This window comes from Castor canadensis, chromosome 14 (genome assembly GCF_047511655.1).
Source record: "Castor canadensis chromosome 14, mCasCan1.hap1v2, whole genome shotgun sequence".
Taxonomy (NCBI): Eukaryota; Metazoa; Chordata; class Mammalia; order Rodentia; family Castoridae; genus Castor; species Castor canadensis.
The window spans coordinates 86,293,393-86,318,910 of NC_133399.1; the positions used below are offsets into that span (position 1 = coordinate 86,293,393).

The 25,518-nt window shown below is 36.5% G+C and overlaps 2 protein-coding genes across 9 annotated transcripts in view; one reads left to right on the plus strand and one right to left on the minus strand.

Moving 5' to 3' along the window:
• Wdr17 (WD repeat domain 17) overlaps positions 1-24,337 on the minus strand; it is a 154,665-nt gene extending 130,328 nt beyond the window's left edge. For 6 of the 8 annotated variants that reach the window (XM_074054942.1, XM_074054938.1, XM_074054944.1 and 3 more), the window contains exon 1: positions 23,856-24,336. The gene's annotated coding sequence lies outside the window, so the exon portion shown is untranslated. Of the gene's footprint in view, positions 1-23,855 lie in introns of all 8 variants that reach the window. The other 2 variants (XM_074054937.1, XM_074054941.1) reach the window with 1 other exon arrangement.
• Positions 12,859-25,518, plus strand: part of Gpm6a (glycoprotein M6A) — a 304,616-nt gene continuing 291,956 nt past the window's right edge. Inside the window, exon 1 of the mRNA XM_074054947.1 lies at positions 12,859-13,016. Coding sequence (XP_073911048.1) covers positions 13,013-13,016 — 4 coding nt within the window. The 5' untranslated portion in view covers positions 12,859-13,012. The remainder of the gene's footprint in view (positions 13,017-25,518) is intronic.

A 25,518-nucleotide genomic window follows, 5' to 3' on the forward strand; every position in this document is an offset into this window, starting at 1 on the left:
TTAAAAATATATGTTTGCAGGTAGTCATGACAATGAAAGCATTTACAAAGTTATGTAGACATACAAGCTGAAATACTAGATTCTGCTTTATTGTAGAAATTTTTCTCTGCATATAAATATAACATAGAGAGATGAAGGGTGAGAATTTTTACCAATAGACAAACATTACCTCTAAATTTTCATATACTTCATCTCTGGATATTACTAAATTTTATAGCTTATTTAAAAAATGGAGAAGGCTTTGTCTTTTAAAAAGGTGATATAAATTGCTGATAGTAAAAAGATAATTTGAAAGTGCTTTTCAATAAAAGTGGAAAAAGAAAAAAATGTATCATGGATCTCTGAACTGACACTTATTGGTGGTTTGTTACTAATTAAATGTAACATCCATATTATTAACGCTATCACCAAACAATGCCCATATGAATGAAAGCTTCACTAATGCTTTCAGATCTGTACTTATTGGAACAATAACTTGCTGTAGTTTTGGATTTGTATCTTCACATATGTGCTTAATATTTGCTTATTGAGGTAATGGTTCAATTAATAGCATCTTGTATATACATTCCATGGTTTTTGATGATTGAAATTTGACTTATTTTTTTTCTTACCTTATGTTTATTGAAAGGGTATTAGCATTCATGTTCATTCCAAGATGAAATTTGGTAAGCCTCCGATGAAGTAACAAAATTTGTGGCAGAGAAGACAAATTATAACTTTGTGAGGCTGGAGGTCATGTATATATATATTTTTAATTATTTTATTACTCATATGTGCATACAAGGCTTGGGTCATTTCTCCCCCATGCCCTCACCCCCTCCCTTACCACCCACTCCACCCCCTCCCTCTCTCCCCCACCCCCTCAATACCCAGCAGAAACTATTTTGCCCTTATCTCTAATTTTGTTGTAGAGAGAGTATAAGCCATAATAGGAAGGAACAAGGGTTTTTGCTAGTTGAGATAAGGATAGCTATACAGGGAGTTGACTCACATTAATTTCCTGTGCATGTGTGTTACCTTCTAGGTTAATTCTTTTTGATCTAACCTTTTCTCTAGTTCCTGGTCCCCTTTTCCTGTTGGCCTCAGTTGCTTTTAAGGTATCTGCTTTAGCTTCTCTGCGTTAAGGGCAACAAATGCTAGCTAATTGTTTAGGTGTCTTACCTATCCTCACCCCTCCCTTGTGTGCTCTCACTTTTATCATGTGCTCAAAGTCCAATCCCCTTGTTGTGTTTGCCCTTGATTTAATGTCCACATATGAGGGAGAACATACGATTTTTGGTCTTTTGGGCCAGGCTAACCTCACTCAGAATGATGTTCTCCAATTCCATCCATTTACCAGCGAATGATAACATTTCGTTCTTCTTCATGGCTGCATAAAATTCCATTGTGTATAGATACCACATTTTCTTAATCCATTCATCAGTGGTGGAGCATCTTGGCTGTTTCCATATCTTGGCTATTGTGAATAGTGCTGCAATAAACATGGGTGTGCAGGTGCCTCTGGAGTAACCTGTGTCACATTCTTTTGGGTATATCCCCAAGAGTGGTATTGCTGGATCAAATGGTAGATCAATGTTTAGCTTTTTAAGTGCCTCCAAATTTTTTTTTCAGAGTGGTTGTACTAGTTTACATTCCCACCAACAGTGTAAGATTCCCCGCATCCTCGCCAATGGAAGTCATGTATATATTGTCCATCATTCTTTATATATTTATCTTTACAGTGACATTTGCAATGATCCCTCCACACATTCCCACTCCTCTTCTCAATCCCTAATGAGTCCCAGTTCTAGTTAGCATTCCTACTTAGAGTTAAGCAATAAGAAGTTTAACTAAAAAGAATTCTTTTCATCAATTTTTTTTCTTGAGGCATAACACACATAAAAATGTCCATCTCAACCATTTTAAGTACACATTTCAGTGGCATTACATACACTTACAATGTGTGACTGTCACCACCATCCATCTCCAGACCTCTTTTCATCTTGCAAAAGTGAAACTCCATACCCATGAACAATAACTCTCCATTACCCTCTCAGCCAAGCCCCTAAACATCAACATTCTGCTTTCTATCTCCATGATTTTGACTACTTTAAGTATCTCATGTAGGTGAAGTCATACACTCTTTGTCTTTTAAAAGACCTATGTCACTCGGCATAAAATTTTCAAGTTTCATCCATGTTGTAGTATGTCTCAGAATTCCCCTTTTATTTTAGGCTTAAATAATTTCACATTGGGTGTACTTACCACATTTTCTTTTCCACTCATCCATCAATAGAAATCTGAAATGTTTTCATGGTTTAGCTATATTGATTCTATGAAGGCAGATGTACAAGCATCCCCTTCACTCTGCCTCAGTTATTTGGAATATATAACCAAAAATAGAATTCCTGGGTTATATGGTAATTCTTTTTAAAAACCTTTTGAGGAAACTTCATAGTGTTTTTCACAGTGGCTGTACCATTTTACATTCCTACCTACAGTGCACAAGGTTTCAATGATGTCATATCCTTGCTGACACTTATGGTCCTCTTCTTTTTGCACAGCCATTATGCAAAAATGTGGCATTATCTCCTAGTATTTTTTTTACCACATCCATGGACTTTTTAAATTTTATTTTGTCATTTTTACATTTACTTACATGTGTATGCATTGTTTGGGCCACCTCCCTCCCACCCCCTCTTCTGAGCTCCTTGAAGTTTTGATTTGCCTTTCCTTAATAGTGATGTTGGGCATCTTTTCATGTGCTTATTGGTTATTTGTATATCTTCTTTGAAGAAATGTCTATTGAAGTCCCTTGCTCACTTTGGATCTAGATGTTTGTTTGTTGTTGAATTTTCAGAGTTCTCTATTTTTTTGGCTATTAATCCATTAATAGTCATATGATTTGTAATGATTCTTCTCCCACTTTGTGAATTGCTGTTTTATTCTGTTTATTGAATAGAATCACTTTTATTTTCAGAGATGGATATTTAGAGTATGTAATTATCACAAATTGAATATATTTATGGAACAGAATATGCAGTGTTCAATCATCAAGGAATTTTCAAAATTGATAAAAACCTTAAATATATTTAAGTGCAAGGATTTAAAATCTTTTTTTTTGAAAATCACATTTTGAAAATTCTTAAAGTTATTTGTAAAGTATTGGCTCTGAGATAAACATGGCCTTTTATATATAAAAATGATTTAATAAATTGACTACTATTCCTCAGTCAATGTAATTTTTAACATGATTATGGCCAACAGATAAATAAGACATCTCCTATTGTGATTTGAATAATTCATTAGTAATGCCTGAAGCTATTTTCATGTAATTTAAAGATCAGTGAGGCAAAAGAAAAATAATGATGATGACAGGGCTTTATAGCTTCATAACTTCTTTTGAGCTTATTTATTTGCTGTAATATAAACCAGTGCATAATTTTACCAGTTTGCTATGGTTAGTTCAAGTAATCAAATCCATTTTATAGCATTTGTCACAGAATAGTATGGCTTTTTTCCTTGCGTGATTTCTTTTTCCTACTAGCTCTGTAATTGGTGTTTTCTCAGAATCTGAGTTCCCCATTCACCTTTTCATCTAATTTAGTTCACACTTAAAAACCGTATATGCTTATTTCAATTTTAGGGAACACTCCTGTAGGTGGTAGTGAGCCAATTAAGAGCTAGGGGGATAGGGCACTTTCAGGATTGATAAATGATGGTAGCCCTATTGGTGTTTTTCCTTTTCTTTTCTGTGCTTCCTTGCCTCAGTGTAGTGTTTTTGTAATGGATAAGGAAATATGTTAATTACCTTTTGATATGTAACCAACCATTTTAAAACTTGGTGGTTTAAAAGATCAGTGATTCATTCTTTCTCTTAAAAGAGCATGGTGATCACTCATCAGTTGAGTGCTCTTCCTCTGATCTGGGTGGAAATGTCTATAGGATCATTTAGAGTTCATTGAAGCTTGTGATGACAAAAAGTCCAGCTCAAGCTGTTTGAAACACTTGTGGCTGGGATAGTACATTTAGGAGCCATAGTTGTGCTTTGGCTATAAGCAGCTGTGGTTGGTTGCTGTGTAACTTCCACAAGATGTCCATGGAGAGAAGTTGTTTGCTCTATTACCTCGTGCCTCACAGTAGCATGAAAAAGAAGGAAGCCCAGGGGAAATTCTGCCAGATAGTGTCTGCTATTCAGTACTGTCCCCAGAAGTATATTATCCCTAGGGACTTACAGGTTAATGCTGACATGCAGACTTAATCTGCACAGCAACTTTAACCTTGGCAACAAACTGGATACCATCTGTGACAGCCCTTCTTATGCTGCCCCAGAACTCTTCCTGGGCCAAAAGTGTAACAGCCCCCCATGGATGTGTACCGCTTGAGAGTCATTCTTTACTGGCTACTTGGCAGCTTCCTGCCTTTTAATACATAGAACTTCAAGGGGCTCTGGGATTGGGTACTGGATAGTCAGAGTAGCAACATAAAAGTGGCCTGAGAATCAGGACCAGGAGTCAGGGTGGAAGGCCAGCAGCACTATCTAAATGCCTGCTAGTCTCCTACCATATCAGAGATGAAGAGAACCCTCACACAGCACAGTTCCCCAGCATGGCCTTGTAGCTTCCTCTCCCCCTTCAACCACAACACCAGCAACAATGTTGGAGCCCATATTGGAACTAACCCATCCTAGTGTGTATCTCTCAGTGAAATGTCCTTCACTATAGGCAGTACAGGCAGGGACAAAACCAGCAGAATCTGCCTGAGAGTGTGACCCCAACCATTCTACTAATGCCAAGGACTTCAAAGAGCCATTGCAAGACTGTTCACCTTGATCTACAGATATCTACGTTTCAGGATGAACAGAGGAAAGCAATGAAGCTAAGGCAGAGTGGAGCAATCAAACATCACATGGTGAGTAGCAGAAGCAGGCAAGACAGAGATATAACAACAAAGCATGTTAGGAGGTTAAACTGTGCTTTTGTACTTTACATGGAGCACAAGAATCATGAGCTCCATGGATGAAATGGCTAGGAGCAGTTGGATTTGTATTCAAACAGCTATAAGTAGAAGATGAACAAAAAGTACAAGCTGCTGTTTGTGCATAGCACGATGGATACAGAGCAAAGGAGGATGAAGGTGTCCAAACTGTCAGGGATGTGTGTTCTCTGTACAGGGTTCAAATTAACAAATATCCAGCACCTTCAAGAGCTTCTAAAGCATCATCTCCAAATTATCTCTAAGCTTAAGGAGCCATCAGAGCACAAGAGAAGAGACTTCAGGCTCTAGCACTAGGCTTAGCTCTTGGTGCTCACCTACATCAAACTTCAGGCAGGCACTGACTTTTTCCTAAGGGCATTTTCCCTTCTCTTACCCTTCTTTACTTCCACATTTGTGCATGAAGGTGAACGTTCTGTATGAATAAGTACAATTAGCAAAGTGTATGTATATATGTGTGTACGTGTATATTTATATGTATATACATACACACACACACACATATATATATATGATAATGGAGTTTAAATACAAGGGACCCCTGATATCAATGGGTGTTTGGTTCCCAGGAGGCTGCATATGGTTAGGATGCTCAGTACTCTACTGAGGATGTTTGAGTCATTTTTTCCATATTGCTGCTCGACTTCTGCAAAAGACACGCCGCCTTTCAACAAATTTTGAATTTTCGCTGTATCCCTTCAGTTAAGCACATTGACTTTTACCTTGAATTTTGGACACTATTTGCTTTTGAGGAGGCATATTTTCACAAAATTAAGGGCAAGGAAACACTGAGCAGATCACACAAGGATTTCAATACCACTAACAATAACTTGGGACCAAGAGCTTCTCCATATCAACCGAGATGCAGAATGCACATGCACATTAAAAACTTTTGGTTTTGAAATTTCTTTTGATTTTTAAAACTTATTTTGAGTTTACATGTTCAAAACTGCATGTAATAAATTCATGAAGAAAGCAGGCTTACTGTTCTTAAATTTAAAAAAAATACGCTTTACTCTCATAGCTATCACAAGACAATTATACCTTTGCAAAGGTAAGGTCCTGGATCATTCAAAATTCCCTTGTGATTCAAATGAAAACAAAAGCAAAACAATTCCCTGAAGGGAAACCATCCTAGGAATGGAACAAATGTAAAGGGAACTGTACTTGGGAGCTGAAGTGTTGATTTTTCTTCCTAGGAAAACAAGGCCTGAGGGTCACATCTGTGTAATAGTTTGGATCTGGAGTGGTTCCCAAAGTCTCATGTATAAAAGGCTCTGTTCTCAGTCTGTTGTGCTGTAGGAAAGTGGCAGAAACATTAGCGATAGGGTGTAATAGAAGGAATTTAGGTCATTGGGGTCATATGCTTTAAGGAGGCATAGGGACCCTGGCCTCCTTTTTCTTTCTTTGCTTCTCAGCTGCCATGAGGTTTACATCTTGTTCTATCATGTTCAATGTGCTACCTTCCCACAGGCCCAAAGGAATGAAGTCAATGACACAGACATAACTGAAAACAAAAAGGAAAACACTTTCCTGAAGGGAAACCATCTTAGGAATTGGGACAAATGTAAAGGGGACTATATTTGAGAGCTGAAGTGTTGGTTTTTCTGAAACCATGAGTCAAAATAAGCTTATCTTCCTATAATTGATTATCAATATTTTGTCACAGCAATAACTAACGCACAACCACCCCGATATTTATAAGACTAAACAAATGAACAAAAGAGAAAACAACACAAAACAAAAATAATATAAATCTCATGGATGGAATCTCCACTTGGTAGAAAACCAAGTTGACCTCTCTACACCATCCTTTTCATCATTTGTTACCTCACTCAGGGATCCATGGTTTCCTCCTTACTGATTTTCATATATAATGTATTACAATTTATCATTCACTTTTATGGCTATTCATAGACTGTTATCATTCATTATCTTCAGTAATATCCAATTGCAATTAATATTTGTGTAACTAAATTTTCAGTCTTTCAAATGTATTATGTCGCTTAATTTGTACTTAGATTTTTTTCTTTCTTTTCAACACCTTCCATCACTGTGGTGCAGTTTACTACTTAACTGATGACACTCCCAACACCTGTTTACAAAGTCTTGCCTCCGTATAGGAACAATTACCTTCACTGAGTTTTACAAATGTACTTCTTTGATCTTACACTGGGTCTCATTTTTATTCCAAGTTTCTCAACCTCTGTAACCTTAAATTCTAATATAGCATTAACGTTCTAATATAGTGGAATACCAGTTTTCATCCATCCCCATTATTCCTTATTTCCAATGAATCTGCTTTTTTCAGTACCTTGACCCTTTTTTTACCTTTGTTGTTGTGCTGGGTGGGGGTATATTGTGGCATTTACACAGGTTCTTATAATGTATCAAATATATCATACATGAATTCACCTCCTCAACTATTCTCCTTCATCTCCCCCTCCCTAATTCCTGGAGTAGTCTCAACAGGTATCTTTTTTGCATTTACTTACATGTGTACACATTATATTGCACTGTATTCACCCTCCTACTCACTTTCCCCAGCACCCTTTTTTAAATCTCAATCTACTGATAGTGACCTAAGGTCTTCTTCATTTCTGTTTTAGTGCAGACTCAACAAATCACTAGAACTTGTTTATTTGTTGGTTTGTGTTTTCTTTTTCTTTTTTGTCAATAGAATTAACTCCCTTTTCTTTCTATCTCTGTACATAACCTCCACAAAGCTCTCAGCTTTTTCTTTCTTTTTTTAAATTTCCTTTATTCATATGTGCATACAATGATTGGGTCATTACTCCCCACTTCCCCCTACCTCCTCACTTCCAAGCAGATACTGTTTTGTCCTTATCTCTAATTTTGTTGAAGAGAGAGTATAAGCAATAATAAGGAGGACCAGGGGTTTTTGCTATATAGGGATATTACTAGTTTTGCTTCCATGTACATATGTGTGTTACTTTCTAAGCTGATTCTTCTCAAACTAACCTTTTCTCTAGTTCCTAGTCCCCTTCTCCTATTAGCCTCTGTTGCTTTAAAGTTTCTGCATTAGTTCCTTTGCATTGAAGACATCAAATGCTATCTTTTTTTGGGGGGGGGTTACCTACCTATTCTCATACCTCCCTTGTATGCACTCGCCTTATCATGTGATCAAAGTCCTATCCTCTTGTGTTTGCCCTTGATCTAAAGTCCACATATGGACTCTTGTGTGTTTGCCCTTGATCTAAAGTCCACATATGAGGGAGAACCTACAATTTTTGGTCTTTTGGGCCTGGCTAACCTCGTTCAGGATGATGGTCTCCAGTTCCATCCATTTGCTTGTGAATGATAACATTTCGTTCTTCTTCATGGCTGCATAAAATTCCATTGTGTATAAATACCACATTTTTTTAATCCATTCATCAGTGGTGGGGCATCTTGGCTGTTTCCATAACTTGGCTATTGTGAATAGTGCTGCAATAAACATGGGTGTACAAGTATCTCTGGACTAATCTGGGTCCCATTCTTTTGGGTATATCCCCAAGAGTGGTATTGCTGAATCAAATGGCAGGTCTATGTTTAGATTTTTAAGAAGCCTCCAAATTTTTTTCCAGAGTGGTTGTACTAGTTTACATTCCTACCAGCAGTGTAAGAGGGCTCCTTTTTCCCCACATTCTTGCCAACACCTGTTGTTGATGGTGTTTCTAATGATGGCTATTCTAACAGGGGTGAGGTGGAATCTAAGTGTTGTCTCAGCTTTGTATTAATCCAGCTACCTGTTTTATCTCACCAATATCCATTCTGTTACACAGTGCTAATGTAACCACAAAGACATAGATATAAATGTATGTTCAGTCTCAGCAAGTGCCTCAGCATTATGTAATATTTCTTTTCTATATCGTGGTCAGCTCCCTATCTTATGCACTATGGCATTTGAACTCAGGGCCTTATGATTGCTAGACAGGCCTCTACAACTTGAGCCATACCCCCAGTCCTTTTCTTCTTTAGTTACTTTTCAGGGAAGGTCTCATGGCTTTTGCCTGGGACCAGCTTAGGGTTGCAAACCTCCTACATATGACTTCCCTAGTAGCTGGGACCACAGGCATGCCACCAGTTCCAGCTATTTTGCTGTGATGGGGTCTTCTTATTTTTTTCCAGGACTGGCCTGGAACCATGATCCTAGAAATCTCCATCTCATGAGCAGCATGAGCCTGGCCTGCTTCATTATCTTTTCTTTCTTTCTTTTTGGTGGTACTGGGGTTTGAATTCAGGGTCTTATACTCACTCAAAGTGCTCTACCACTTGAGCCACTCTGTCAGCCCTTTTTTATGTTGTGTATTTTCTAGATATGTTCTCATGAACTATTTGTCCAGGCTGGCTTGGAACAGTGATTGTCCTGCTCTCTGCTTCCAGGATACCTAGGATTATAGGCATGAGCCACTAACTCTGGGCTTGCTTCATTACTTTTAAGTGGATATACAGCCCTAATTTGTTCTTTCTCTTTTCTAATGCCTAAAGAATATTGAGACATCAGACCTCTGTTTAGTCCACCTCTGCCCCAAAGCTCCATACTCATTTTAATTTTACTTCTTTTTACCTTTTACTCTCTCAAATTCTACTTTTGTCTCAGATTATTAGGAATTTTTTACTTTTCTCTCTAGATGATTCCCCCTCTCTCTTTTAGATCATATGTATTCACTTTGCTGAAAGGAGACTTCTAAGACCATCACCTCTATATTCACTGACACAGTAAACATTTTTACATTCTTGCTAAGCTAGGTAGGAATCATTAGTGGTAAACTGCTACATTAATGTGTTTTCAAAGTGTCCTTTCCTTTTTTTTCACCTAAATTTTATGACAAAAGCTTAGCATGCTCAAGGCATTCCTGTCTGCCATCCTTAAAACAGAAGCTGAGCATGCCCAAACGTGTTCCTGTCTTCCACTGTAATCTTTCAGACACCTGCTCCACGACTTTGAGTCCCGAAATGTGTCCTCCATCTTTCCTTCTTTAACTACAGTCCTTAAAATGAGCATGCTCAGGAATGTGCCTGTCCCTAACATGCTTTCCTATAGGAATATATAGATAGGCTCCCTAAATAAAATATCCATGCTTCCTTTGTTCAAGGAGGGCATTAGTTTGGAAATAACTCCTGCACTCTCCTTACTGGCTGCAGGAGATAAATCTTACTCACTGTTTTATTTCTTGGACATGTTTGTTTTGGCTTTGTACTCACCAAGATGTGAACCCATTGAATTTGTTTACAAATACTCTTGCTAATGTTTCACCAATGACCTCCTAATTTCCAATCCCAATGGAATTTGTCAGTCCTCATCTTCATTTGGTCTTTCTTTTGAATCTATTCCAACTGACCACTTTTTGCTTGAAACTTTCCTCATAAGAGTTTTTCTGGGCTCTTTGTATAACCTGAGATTATTTTTTCAATTCTCTTTATGAACTCCTCTGGTCCACAGTTATTAAACATTTGCATGTTCTGATTTCCTACTGTTGCTGTTCTTTTCTTCTTATCTAACATTTGCACTCAATCAAACCATTGCTAATACTTAAATGATATCTGACAAGGACATAAAATGGCCAATGACCCATAATCATTGAATGTCTAGATCATATTCCGTTAGTCTGCAATAGGTTGTGCAGTGAAAAGTTCTCATTCTGCTCAGAATTTTAGAATTTTAGCTAAAGCCTCAATTTTGAATCCAGTGCTTGTTAAGAACCTCCATATTCTACAAAAAGAAGTCCTAGTCACATCTCCACAGGACTTGATAGAAGGAGGTCTAGGCAATAAGACAATGTGAGGCCTCTGTCAAGGGGATATTTTGGAAGAAGAACCTTAGGACTTAATTGAAAATTGGATGATGGGAAATGAGAATGAGAAATGAGAAATATTGGAGAACTAAAGTCATGAATAAAATGGACTTGTTGCAACAATGAATTGACATATTCCTATTGAATGTCTATATAAAATTATGAAATTAAGTCTCAAGTGAGATAGACTTCCCATTTACATTGTTACTGTAAGACAGATTACTTATCAAAATGTTGGTATATTCACTTATAATAAGCCAAAAGAGAAACAGTATCATGATCTTGATTATGCTGGCAGTATCTGATGATTTGTATCTTTAGTATATTTCAAAATTTTTATAATTTGCTGGGAATGTTTAAAATATTTAAGAATGTTATACTCGGTATTGAAAAATACCACCATCTGTTTTCAAACATTTAGTAGTCTACCTGGATACTGAGATACAATACTGTGAACTGTTTAAAGTTACAGGCTCTGGAATATTTCTGCTAGGGTATGAATTTCACCTTCCCATTTGCTCCTAGATGAATTTGGTCAAGCTTAATTTCTTAGTGACATAGTTTCTTCATCTATAAAGTAGAAATAACAGTATTTATTTTTGTTGTGAGAATTATGTGAGGTAGTACAAAGCCATTAAAATATTTCCGGACACCCATTTGTGCTTAGTTCATATTATTAATAGTCTTATAATTATCATTATTTTGTATTTTGGAATTATGAAAGATTCCAGTGGAAAAACGAAGAAGAGTTCTAATTTTTAGAATTGTAATATTATCTTCAAATAAGTTCTCAGGAAATAAGTGGTAAATTGCCTGAGCAAAAGTCATCACTTATTTTTATTGAACCAATGTCTGGGTATTATGCTTTGCTATAATTACAATTCATATTTGTCAATTTCCAGAATGGTGATGCATTTCTCAATGATATGTTGAACACTCTTAACTTTTATCGGCTACTTCCTTTCTCCTCCCACAAGAATGACTTTGCGTTCTCATTTAACTGAAAAGCATTTGTAACATCCCTGCCAGGATTGTACCTCTTCCATTATGTGAGAAAGGATTGTGCACATGTTTCTGTGGTATGATCTGTATTTGTCCATGCATTCTGCTAAAGATATTCTCATTTATTTTTCATATCATGTCTTTTCCATTAGATAGCAATTTCCTCCAGGTTAGTAGCCATGTCCACTTTAGTTTGTTCTTTCAGTTGCTCCGGGCATAGTTTCGAATACTTTGGGGTATGCACTTCATGAAAAAGAAGCTTAAGACACTTTGGGGATTGATTTACTGAAATAACTTCTTCGGTATAAATCCTGAAAGAACTAGGTCAAAACCCCATAGAATTACATATATATTGCTTGAAGGGAATTTAGAAATACTTTTTTTCCAGATCCTTCATTTTCCAGGATAGTTGAGCCCCACTATATGAGTGGTAGAGCCAGAATCACAACTCCAGCTTCTCCACTAACAAGCCTGGTGCTCTTTCAGCAATACTCAACCCCTCTTGGATTTCGTCCTTTACTTTCCAGGTGATTTCTGCATATCAGGCGTGTGTGCATGTGCGTGTGCGTGTGCGTGTGTGTGTGTGTGACTTTAGGACTTTATAATCATATTAGATTATCAAAACAAACATTTAATGTAGAGGAAAGAAAAGATGATAAAGTATAAATTAAATGGGAGATTTTTCTCTTCTTTTTGTTTTTATACACATCTTTACTAAGAATAGTTACACTGAAGATAAGGAAAAATTAGGGAATATAAAATTACCTTATCAAACCTGTCTTTTCTTCTGGAATAATCGTTTCTAGAATTCCATTTTATAGATTTCCTTGACTAACTTGTCACTCCTGTGGGTATTAAGGCAGTGTGTGTGTGTGTGTGTGTGTGTGTGTGTGTGTGTGTGTGTGTGTGATGCGTGATGTGTATTTAACACACTTAAAGGGAGACAACTGATTTCAAAAGCCTCTTCTGAAAGTGAAAGGGAGCAAGGTACCGGCCTCTGGGAGAGGGGAGAGACTGAGAGGCCCCGGGAAGTAGGTTTCAACCAGAAGAGGCAGGTGGAAAGAGGGAGGGGTCTGTATGCCCACAGAGTTTCCAGGCGCCCTGAGAGCTGTCTCCGCGGGGAGGGGCGAGGCTGTCACTGGCTAAGAGTCTGAGAGCAGCCTGGAGGACGTGGCCCCGCGCAGCGCCGAGTCACTTGCACTCCTCTGGGGACTTCAGGAGAAGGAGGACATTTGGTCATGGGTGAGTGCGCGGGCGGGCGCGGACAAGTGGCCCAAAGGCTCGCCTGGGGACGGTGCTGTAGAAAGTGAATGCTTGAGGTCCTCAGCTGCATCCACTCCATCCTCCCTCCCGTTACCCCTGCCGCCGCGCAGATCCTGTCTCTGGACTTTTCCTGGGAACCAGGAGGCGAGGAAGGCGCTAGGCAATTTACAGTTGGGCAAGGAAGGCGCCGGGGGTCCCGCATACTGTGCTGGGTGTGGTATGAGATGGGAGGTAGCTAGAGGATCCAGGGAGGTCTCTATCCTCACCCATTCCCACGTTTTAATGCGGAATTTGGGGAGCGAGTTGAGACGGGGAGCTAGAAATGGAAACTTAGGGAAACTTCTTAAAACTTGCAGCTCTTACAAGTATGGGTAGAGGAAGGCGCTGGGGTAGCCATCTACCCCAGATTGGAGACAATTTCTAGTCCCTGGGTAAAGTGAGTGTCCATTTGCACGAAAGATTTAAAGCTGAAGATTGATTCTTCCTAAACTAGGCGTGGGTAAATAAAGGTGTAGTTAAAGGGTGTCCAAAGTGGTTCAGGGCTCTGAACCGAGAACTGGGCACAGTTCAGCTCCGCTCCAGCTTCTACAGAGGTCAGCTGTGGTGCTTGTATCAGTTCCAAGAATGTTGGGGTGGAGTGGAAGGGTGCAGAACTTGGTGTCAGTGGATCCAAACCCAGCGGGAGAATTGGGATCTGGTGAGAAGAGTGAGTGAGAAAAATTGGGACAGCTAGGGAGAGACCTGGAAAGAAGAAATTATCCACTCCTGGGACTTGGTTTGGTTTGTTCAGCTAATGCGTAAAGAACCCGGGCAATGCTGCATTTCCAAGGTTACAGATTAGCGATCCTCCAGCAGCCGGGGTTTACTATTCAAACGCCAGTGCACTCACTTCTTCCGGTCCAAGTCCCTTACGCTCCCCTCCCCCCGCCTTTCCCTTATCCTTTGTTGTGAGGATTTCATCAAGAGGAAAGCAGGTCTTTCGGACTGACGTGCTCATGTTGAAATTCCTAAATTCCCACAGCCTCCGGAGTTAGGGGATGCTTTGACTACTAATGGGTTGGGTTTACAGACACTGGCCAACTTGGAAGAAAAGAAAAAGAGAAGACTGAGGACATTTTTGCCTATGAATGTTAGCTCTGATCAAGACATTCATAGTCTCTTCTTGACCCTGGAAGAGTCTTAGAAAGACTTATTTTTAGGGCCTTTGAATAAAACAGTGTTGGAAATGATCTCCAGAATAGATTGCCTTTAAATGTTTTTTGAAATGGAAGTAATATTTTCAGGTTTTAAAGAAAAATAAAGCCCTTTCCCAAGTGTGGTGAAACTTACTTCAGGATCTTTCTTTCTTTGGTTGTACTTGGGCAGATAGACTCTTGTTAGAATAACATATGGGGAGAAAAAACTTTCATAATTGAAAAGCAAAAATAACTGACTTGATGTGATCTATCCATCGACTCTATGAAAAGTATTCAAATGTTATTTGGACCCAACATAAAATGTTTAGAAAGAATGCCAACATTTACCCTTATAAACTTAAGCTTGAGTGAACTGGCTATTAAAGGGTAAATTACTAATGATTTTGAAGTTAGTTATTTCTCAAACTATAATATAAATAATTGGTTCTGGATATTACTTCAATGGCTATGGATAAATTACTCATCTAAAATTATAGACAGGTGCCGTAGGAAGGGATGTAGAGTTAGTAACAGAGTTGTTACAATACTTAGGAGTTTATTTGTAACTCTCTGTCTGTAATCTAACAGATAACCTAAAACTTGGCTATTTCTTTTTCTGCCAGGAATGGACTACATTTTTTCCTGTTGCATTTGAGGTCACCAAAAACTCATGTAGGTGTCAGTACTGAGTAGGAGAAAGGGGGTGAAGAAGCAAATGGTAAACCAGAGGTCAAGCAAGTAAAGAAAAGAACAGATAAATAACAGTGGACAGTGACAGCATGAAGCCAGGACTCAGAACAGAGACAGAGATTCAACAAAAGCAGTCCAGGAAAAAGTTGGGGAGAGCTAATGAGCAGATAGGGTGATTGTGAGAGAAAGAAGGAAAGAAATATGTTCAGAAAGTAGCAAGCAAACCTTTGGTCTTTATGGTCATAATTTTCCTCTTCCTTTTAATTTACTTGTGAAAAAACCATCATTACTTAGTATGTCTTTAGTATGTCTTTTATTTAATGGTGGTACGGGAAGTAGGAAGTTCAAAACTGGAGTCCAGATTCCCAGGAAAACAGGGGAAAATGGTGTAAGAAGAATGCTGAACTGATCCAGCAAGCTGATCAGTTTCCCTGGTATCATGATGACAGAAAATGATCACTTAAAGAAAGAAAAATGATGGCATTGGGGCAGGGGTAAAGGTAGCAATCACTTCTGGTTTGTCTCAAGAAATCCTTATTCTAGCATTGTGGAAGAATTAGAGTAATTGGTTAATCAAATAGTCTGAATTATCATAATTATATCTACAATGTGCAAGGCTAATTCTCAAAAAAAATGTTATTTGCAAAGTACACAAGTGGAGATTTTGACATCTCTTACTCTTTTTTTTTTTTTCTTCTTTCCTCAGTTATTCCCTTGATTTGTGTGGGCATTCAGGAGGGTTTTGCTTTATTCCAAAATTCTCCTGCCTAGAAAGGTTACTAAAAATATTTCATGTTAAAAAACAAAACTAATCATTTGCTAAGAGTATTTACATTTTAGTTGTAAGGTTAATTTTAACCACCAAGCTCTCTAATTGTGGAATTTTGAACTCCAGTGAAGAGATAGGTTAGGAATATTTTATTTCTTCCCTAAACACATCAATTACTACTGTACTTGACCTATATATATATCATAAATACATACTCTGACCCTATTAGTCTTTGTTGTGTTATAAAATGTTGAATATTATTTAGTTAATAGGTATTATTACAGAAAGTTTCACAGACAGAGTGATAGTGAACTTGATTTGGAGGGGTATGAAGGATTTGGGAAGGGGAGAGATGTTCTGGGATAGAATGAGGCCCTTTCTAAGCAGAAAGGAAGTAAAGTAGTTCTGGGGGGCAGTAGAGATGGAGTAGGGTCAGTGATGGATTATGATGTGAAAAGCTTTCTAAACAGCCAGAAGAATTTGGAATTACACAATAGAAAATAGAGTACAGAAGGTTTTTATGATAAAATTAGTGTGTAAAGAATATAAATTGAGAGTGTATTTAAAATAAAGACTAGGTTAGAGATGATAGGAAAAATTGTGAAAGTAATTCTGGAAAGATCTAGTATAAATCTAGGTCTGTGTGGTAGTAGTGGTTATGGAGAGCAAAAGATGGAGGAAAGATACATCTTAAATTTACTAAATTAACAACTAAGCAATGAGGAAGACAATGAATAACATCTATTCTCTGGTGTTCTGAAAACTTTAAGATGGGGGAAGAAGGTATTTTGAAAAAATTATTAAAGTATAAACCAGGTGGTTTTTTTCTGTGTCTTTTGGGCAGCTGATTAATTTAATTTTGAAATATCAGTTAACAGGTGATGATCAGATGTCTAAAGAAAAATGTTTATTAGGTTGGAAATATATAATGAGAATTTAATCAAGGTACAAGAATAAGAAGGAAAATAAAGATTTAAGTGTTACCAAACATCAGTGAAAGGGAAACCCACATAATGAATTAGCTATTTGAAAGTGAGAGTATAGGAAATAGTGATTGAGGGACAGGCAGAGAAAGTATTAACCATGTTTGGAGGAGGGGGGACGCCAGCTACATTATCTGTACTAAATGCCTTAACATTACAACAGTGAAATGTGACTTTTTTTGAGACATAGTTTTACTATTTAGCCCAGGCTGACCTGAAATTCATGAACGTCAGAATGCTGGGTTACAGGGTGAGCTACCACACCTGGCTGAAATGTGACAACTTAACATTCAGTGTAGATTTAAGATTCCATATATATTTACAAGCGAAAATAATCAGATGGAAGTGTTTTACTGTCATTCCATTTCAGTAAAAACGGAGTTGTTAATAATCTGTAAAATAGTATACAAATTTAGACAAAAATAATGGGATATACTATTTTCTTGAGCTCATACTTTTATTTCAGAAAAAATGTAACACCCTAGAAGTAGCTGTGAACAAGGTGCAAAGTGCCAAAGTTTGAAAGAGGAGAGCAGAAGATTATCCTTTATGTTTTGGCGGGTCTTGTAAATCTTTGAAACCTTGTTTCCCTTTGTGTTTGATGGGTAGAGGTTTAAATTTAAGTAGCTCAGATCTTGATTCAGTAATAATTAGAGGAAAAACAGGTAAGAAAAATGAGGTTGAACTACTTTTACTAAGAAAATTAAGAACTTTTTAGAAAAGAGTCTAGAGTACTACGCAATACTTTTAAAGAATCATTTCACCTGTTGTATGTTATTTTCCCTCGATTATGATGATCTGATAATATTGCGAACCAGAGAAGTATAAACTAATGTGGGTATCTGTTACTGCATAACAACTATTCTCCAAATAAGTGGGTTAAAACAATTCATCATTATCTCTTGTGGTTCTGTGGTCTGTCTGCTGAGAAATTCACATTTAGGTCTCATACGTTGTTGCAGTCCAGTGTCAGCTAGGGATTCAGGCACTTGAAGACCTGATTGAATTGGTTTTCTAAGACAGCTCAGGCATACAGCTGGCAGTCGATGCTGTCTGTTGGCCGGGAGTTCATTTGGTGCCATCTTTGAGTTTTTCCCAAAACGGTGACTGGGTTCCAAGAAGCAGCATCCCAAGAACATAAGAATGAATGTTCTAAGAAACCCAAGCAGAAGCTGCAAAGAGTTTTACAAGCAAGCATCAGGGAAATGTCCCAGGACATCACTTCTGCTGTGTTGTTTTGGCTACAAAAGTCTTCAAGACAGAAAGATTCAACAGTTGGGTTGACCTGTCCTTTTTCAAGTCAGGGGTAGCATGATTACGGGAGGAATTGGTCAGTCGACCAATTGATCTCATTCCTAAAGGAGATCATGTACTATATATGTGCTTCATATTACAATTGAAGGCTCCATATAAGTCATTTTAAACACATATGAGAAATGACTGAATCTCTAATTAGAAATATGAAGAGATCTAGATAGTCACACAAAAATTTCACAGAAAAACATTTGAGTGTGGAAATTCATGCCTGGGTGGAAATGTGTTGGTAGAATACTGGGATAAGCTGTACTCAAAATAGTTTCAAATGAAATCAGCTAATCTTTTTTATTTTTTTCAAATTTGAAGCTTCTAAGGCTAATGTAAATTACTGCTCATTTTAGTTCGGAACTGAACTTGCATCAAGATTTGAAATGTAGGTCAATTAGCAGTAATCTTTTGTTCAATATCCCCTTGTCACAATAAACTAAATACTTTGTAATGAGCTGTTTAGGGGATTTCTTTATTTTTCAAGAATGTGTTATTTTTACAAACTATATACTTTGAATTGGCATAATATCATTTAAGGCTTAACTATATTTAGTTTTTGAAAAAGGTATATTCAAATTAACACAAAAGATTCAACTTAATAAAATTTATATATAAATTGCATTTTGTTATGTTTAACTGGCAAAGTTTAGAGTTGTAATTATGATTACAAAAATATAGATAATTGAGAATCAAAGAAAAATTAGAATATATGAGATGAGTTAAAATTCAATGACAGAATTAGTGTTAACTTAGAAACTTAGAGGCCTTAATAATTAGATTTCTACTGTTTTTCAACTTGTTTGACTTGACTTTTTTTCTTTTCCTTTTATTTTTGACTGGGGATCAAACCCAGGGTCTAGTGCATGTTAGGCAATTGCTGCACTACTGAATTACTTACCCAGCCTGAGGTCATTCTATTTTCAATGGTTTGTAAAGAAGTTAGGCAATGAAGATAGATAATGTAGAACCATATACTCAAAACTCACTTCCCAAAGTAAAACAAGAACTCCCCTCTCACATCTTGAGGAATGAAGACTTTATGAATCTAAACAATATAACTGGAATAATGCATGAAGAGCCCAGAAAGTAAAATGATATGTAAACACTTCAGTTTGTTAAACTAGTCACTTACCACTTGTTCTAAGAGACATATACCTATACTATATGATAGCAAAATAATATCTTCTGTTATTTTCATACACCTTCTTATTCTAGAACCTCTGATTTTGTTTTAACTGGAATAACTTAGAGAATCTATTAAGTACTCATTCCTGGGTCCTGACTTCTACAATTCAGAGTCAGAATACTGGGGCTTAAGAGCTGGGTCTGCAGTTTTAATGTCAGTCGATTTGACTTTGAGGCAGCAAGTCTGGGACATGCATTGAAAGACAGAAACTTCAGAATGCTTTTCTCCCTCATCAAGCCCGCTACACTACTCATCACAATTATTATTCCTTTACTCTTATCTTAAAACATTATTTCAACTTCTTAATCCAGTCCTCTCTGGAGAGAGAAGGGGAAGGTAAGAAGGTAGGAAGCTACCTTCATGATGTAAGCTATATCATGTCCATTTTATCAGCTGTATTGTATTTATTATTCTTATATTTTATTTATGGGGACTATTTTTATCTTGAATAGCAGGAATACAGAGACGAATGATACATAATCAAACTATTAAATGAATCAAAAGAGATGAAACATACTGTGGTTAAATACTTACTAGAGTAGAAATCAATTGTATCCAAAGAACTGTAATGTTACTGACTTGTGTTACCTTTTCTGCCAGTGTAAATGCAGGACTAATATTAATTGGTCTAGAAGATTCCAGTCAGAAAAAATGCCTTTAAATCAATAACCAACTGGCTAAATAAGATAATTGATGACATTTAGCACCACACCCTTATCAGATAATGAATAGGATGCTTTCATAGCAATGTGTCTCATAATGGTGCAGTGTTAGTAACTGCTCTATGGTTTAACCCTGATTTCCTGACAGAGAAGACTCCTAAGGCTTCAGTCACAGGATTTGGTATTTTTCTTTTTTCACATCCTTAGATATTCTTTAAAAACTCTTTGTCAAGTGAGAATTAGAAAAAAAAAATAACTGAAGTGCAATAAAACACCAGACATATAGTGTTTCTAGGAGTAACCTGAGGCATTATTAGTTTACATACACACTGTTCACTTTTAATTGATTATATATTATGTGTAAACAATTAATGTGTATCATTAGCTTATTATTAAAATGAGAGAGAATAAGTTGATCTATTTTAGCAGTAAATTTATGTTTTTTATTCTGTTAGCACTGCAAACTTTTGAAGTCTACTGTTCTTTAGTGGAGGAAGTTCTTGTTTTTTTCATATGTTTGATTTTTCTTTTATATATGTGAGTATAAGATAGTGTACTTTGAGGTTGTTACAAGTCCTGGATATGGTACCTTACCCACTGGCAATGTCCTCTGCTGATAAAAATTACCACCATTTAAAATCTAAGGGTCTGTGTCCTAAACAAAACTGTTTTTGAAGCATCAAAACAGGGAATGGGGTGATATTTGATACAATAAAGCTCACTGCTGCCTTACTCTTTTTGGGTATAATATTTTGTATTTTTGTTTAGTTAAAGGAAAACTAAGTATTCAAAAGAAAACTTTGTGCTTTCACAAAGTTATGTTTAGAAGATGTTTTCTGTTAAAATAAGTAAACAATCTACTTTAGGCAAGATTTGAAGAAAGATAACAAACACTGAATATTCAGAAGGGTTTTCTGCATTTCTTTGTTGGCCTTTCTACTGAATAGTACAAAAAAAAGACAAAAATTTACATAATAGATATAGGGGATGTGTGACAAGATCGTCTATCATTGTCATTGTTCTGCACATTCTTTTCCTTTTAAAAGAAGAGCACACTTTTATCTATTACTGATATATCAGGAAAACAAATTCAGAGTAATGTTCCAAGAGAGGAAAATACTAAAGTAGTGATTAAGAAAAATACACAATTAGTAAGTACTTGTTTTTTTTAGATATACAAGTAACGTAGAAAAATTACAGTTAATTAGTTTCATTCATCTCGCAGTTACCTTAATAGATATCCCTTTACCTAACATAATAAATATATTCTTCTTTAAATTAATTGAGAGATAAAGTGATACTCAACTCAAAAAAATTAAAATTACCGAAGACAACTCACATATCATATTGCATCATCTTAAAATCATTGTAGTGGCAGAATTTTCATAAGCAGTGCCACCAAAACTTGCATAGTAGAAAAGTACTTGTCCTGGAGAAAAAGAAGTTCAAACTATTCTGAGTTTTGAACCCAGGACCTTGTGTTTGCTAGACAACTTCTCTGCCCATAAATTTATTTTAATGAGATTTGATCGAACAAGTATTTTTACAGGAAAACCATATACTCCCCACCCCCCGTGCTGCACACATGATGTAATGTAGGATGTAGGATACAGAATAAGTTAACTTTCTGATTCCAAAACACTTATGATTTTATTGGAGATGCAAAATGTGCACATAGGAAACTACATGAGAATTCTGTAAGACTAGTTAAAAAGATCTAGATTAAGTTTAATTATTGATAAATGCTAGCCAGGAATAGAAGGGATCAGTGGAGGCTGCAGTTGTGAAGAATTTTCTAAGCAAGTACCTTGAAGAGAAGCTGGATGGCTTGTAACTTTGTCAGGAAACAGGGATGGTAGTTGTGGGAATAGCCCAAGATGGACAGGAAAATAGCCATGAAGGTGGGTTGAGAGTGCTTTGGGACCCATTTGAATCTGTTTTCACTCTTGATCTCATTCATAGTCAAAGGCTACTAAGTTTTCCCTACTAGTTTTCCATCCTCAAGAAGTGGCTGTGGCAATACCACTCTTGGGGATATACCCAAAAGACTGTGACACAGGTTACTCCAGAGGCACCTGCACACCCATGTTTATTGTGGCACTATTCACAATAGCCAAGTTATGGAAACAGCCAAGATGCCCCACCACTGACGAATGGATTAAGAAAATGTGGTATCTATACACAATGGAATTTTATGCAGCCATGAAGATGAACGAAGTGTTATCATTCGCTGGTAAATGGATGGAATTGGAGAACATCATTCTGAGTGAGGTTAGCCTGGCCCAAAAGACCAAAAATCATATGTACTCCTTTATATGTGGACATTAGATCAAGGGCAAACACAACAAGGGGATTGGACTTTGAGCACATGATAAAAGCGAGAGCACACAAGGGAGGGGTGAGGATAGGTAAGACACTTAAAAAACTAGCTAGCATTTGTTGCCCTTAATGCAGAGAAACTAAAGCAGATACCTTAAAGCAACTGAGGCCAATAGGAAAAGGGGACCAGGAACTAGAGAAAAGGTGAGATCAAAAAGAATTAACCTAGAAGGTAACACACATGCACAGGAAATCAATGTGAGTCAATGCCCTGTATAGCTATCCTTATCTCAGCCAGCAAAAACCCTTGTTTCTTCCTATTATTGCTTATACTCTCTCTACAACAAAATTAGAAATAAGGGCAAAATAGTTTCTGCTGGGTATTGAGGGGGTGGGGGGGAGAGGGAGGGGGCGGAGTGGGTGGTAAGGGAGGGGGTGAGGGCATGGGGGAGAAATGACCCAAGCCTTGTATGCACATATGAATAATAAAATTTAAAAATAAAAATAAAAATAAAATTAGGATGAGAGACACACACACACACACAAAAAAGTGCCTGTGGGACCACAGCCTAGTAGAAATTGCAGGAACAATGAAAATAATGACATGGTGGTGAGCAAAGTGGGGGTTCTGCTAGCCACAGCATCTTTTCCTTTCTGCCCTCTCGCCCCTTCCCCCAACTCTAAACCTTTTCATTGTCTTCAAAGAGACATTACACACATGCCCCATTTGCTTTCTGTCTACTCTACTCTATCATAAGTTTCTTTCTATTCAATGCAGACTATATGACCACAGATCCAACCATTCTTACTCAAATATTCTTCACTCCCTAGGCTCTTGGTACAAAATATTATTACAGTATCCATAAGAGGAAGGCTTGATGTAAGGATTAATAAAATCATCTTATTACTTGATCGTGCAATTGTAACATTTTTGACAGGCAGGGATTGCCATCTGAGCAGATTAATTATAGATGTTGTGGGAAAGAGGAGATATTAGAAATAATGAGAGGACAACACATTCTTTTATCTGTTAGAATAAAATACAGAATAAGTTGGTATCCAAAGTGGAAGGAATCCCCAAGAACAGGCATAAACTAAAAACGTTCACAATTCTGATAATTGCCACTTAGTTAAACTTTCTATATCATATCTCATGTCATTAAAATAGGAGAATGATCTGGAATGACTTTTATCAACCCAGTGATTCAGGATTGTTTTATTGATCTACTTGTCCAGAAAGATGTTCTGTTACTTCCTGCTACCACACATGGTCCTCCCTGGAAGCTGCATTAAGTGATGAGCTTTACAGATGACAGAATAAATTTACTAGGATTATACTACTGGCTTTACTCCATATCTAAGTTGAACTTCCAATCAACATTTTCAGGTAGAATTCATCCTTGATTATCATAATCTAATCAGAAATCCGTAACATTTGACCTAAAGATGTAAAGGTATTTAAGTAACTATAAATAAAATAATTTAACATATCTAAGGATAGATTATATATAACTTAGTAGAAATTACAATGATCAAAACAAAAACTAAAAATTTAAAATTTATCTGAAAATATGATAGTATTAGTAATGGTGGAATGTCAGTAGTGTTTTCTGTATTGAAAATTAGGAAAACTTCTTTTTTTAATACTTTAATATTTACATGATATAACTTGCATGAAGGGTAAAGAAGAATGATTCTTTTTGTAGTAATTTAAATTTCACAATCTTACCTTTAGGTCTCTAGAATCCTGAGGCTCTCTTCCATTTTGTTTTCTTTTTTGCTACCCTATTTTTTTCCCCTTCCTTGTTTTTTCTTGGCTTTTAAAATTCAAATGATGAGTGTTTGAAGAAGGCTATTATCCTTGGGGTTGAAAGATCCATTCATTTCTCTCCTATCTATGTTAAGGACTGATCCAAAACAGCATAATTAAAACAAAACATAGCATAATTAAAACAAAGCATTCTGAATAGATATTTTAAAAATCTAATTAAATATTTGTAATTATGCCTTTTTATTTTTCAGTGATGCCTTCAATTAATGTGTGGGCTATATGTAGGTCAATTTCTAATGCGAAAGTGTATAGGTGGAATCTCCCTGCTGGTAGGCAGGACTTTAATTCCTGCAAGGAGTACAGAATTGAGGTACAAGTAGCTGTTTACTCTCCTCAAGATGAGTCCTTCTGTTCTCTTTGTCACTGGCTTTCTTCCTCTGTCCCAGTGGCTGTAGCTCTCTGTTTATTTATTGGCTATTTAGTATGGAAAAACAACTAGTCTTTTAACATTGACAACAAATCAGAGTAATGAGCCTGCCCATCACGCTACATTGGGTATAATCTTTGCCTGTTAGGCTCTTGGCTGGTTTTGCTGTACTTCACTACCCTGAATGTTTGAGAAATCTGACTGCTTTGTTGTTGTTGTTTTTCTACTCTTATTAACACTTGCCAAATCTTTTGTCATGCATCTTTAGACTCATGACAGCTTCTAGGTCAAATTTCAGTTTTGATCATTGCATCTTTAGAAACAAAGCTAAGGACTGAAATAGTCAGTTCCTTTTCAATGATGGCAATGGATGCTGATTAGCTGCATGTTGGCTATGGAAGTCATAGCAACAAGTCCTACTTATGATGTCTTAGGCATCTCAATTAAGTTTCTTTGGTCTTTGAATATATAACTACAAAAAGTTTCATCTCCTGGGGAAAGTGAATATGTTGTTTTATTAGAAAACAACTTCATAGAGTTAATTAAGAATTCTTTTCTAATGTTCATTTCTGAACTACTAAGCTGGATATTATTTGTACTCCTTCCTTTCCATTTTTCCTCCCAGTTTTCATAATCAGGCTTTCAATGAACTTAGTCTTTTAATTTTCAACTGATTATTTGCCAAGTTGTTTCTGCCACTGCTTAAGTTACCAAACTAAAAATACCCATCAATAATAGGAGAAAAAACATTAAAGTTGTTTATAGCAAAAACAAATACTCAGAATATTTTGTAATCAGATACTGTTTTTACAGAAGGTAGTTATGATTTTTTTCCTAGAGAAATGTAAATTTGGGAAGATAACCTTTTTTGTATTAAATTCCAGCACTATATTACATGGATAAAAACATTTATTTTCTTTTGTCACAATTCACAAATAATAGTTATTTCTGCTTACATAGAAAAGTCTTCTATGACATGGAATTATAGAGTTTAGATTTTGCCCAATCAAGGTGAAAGGATTTAAAAAAGGTTGCATTATTTTACTCTATCAATAATACAGAATTATATATTCTTCAATACATTAATTTCTAGGTAAATGAATAAATCAAACTCCCTTGTCAAATTCATATTTGTTATACTTTTTTATTTAGAATTTTTTTCTATTTCTGAATCTAACTTGGAAGAATAATCTA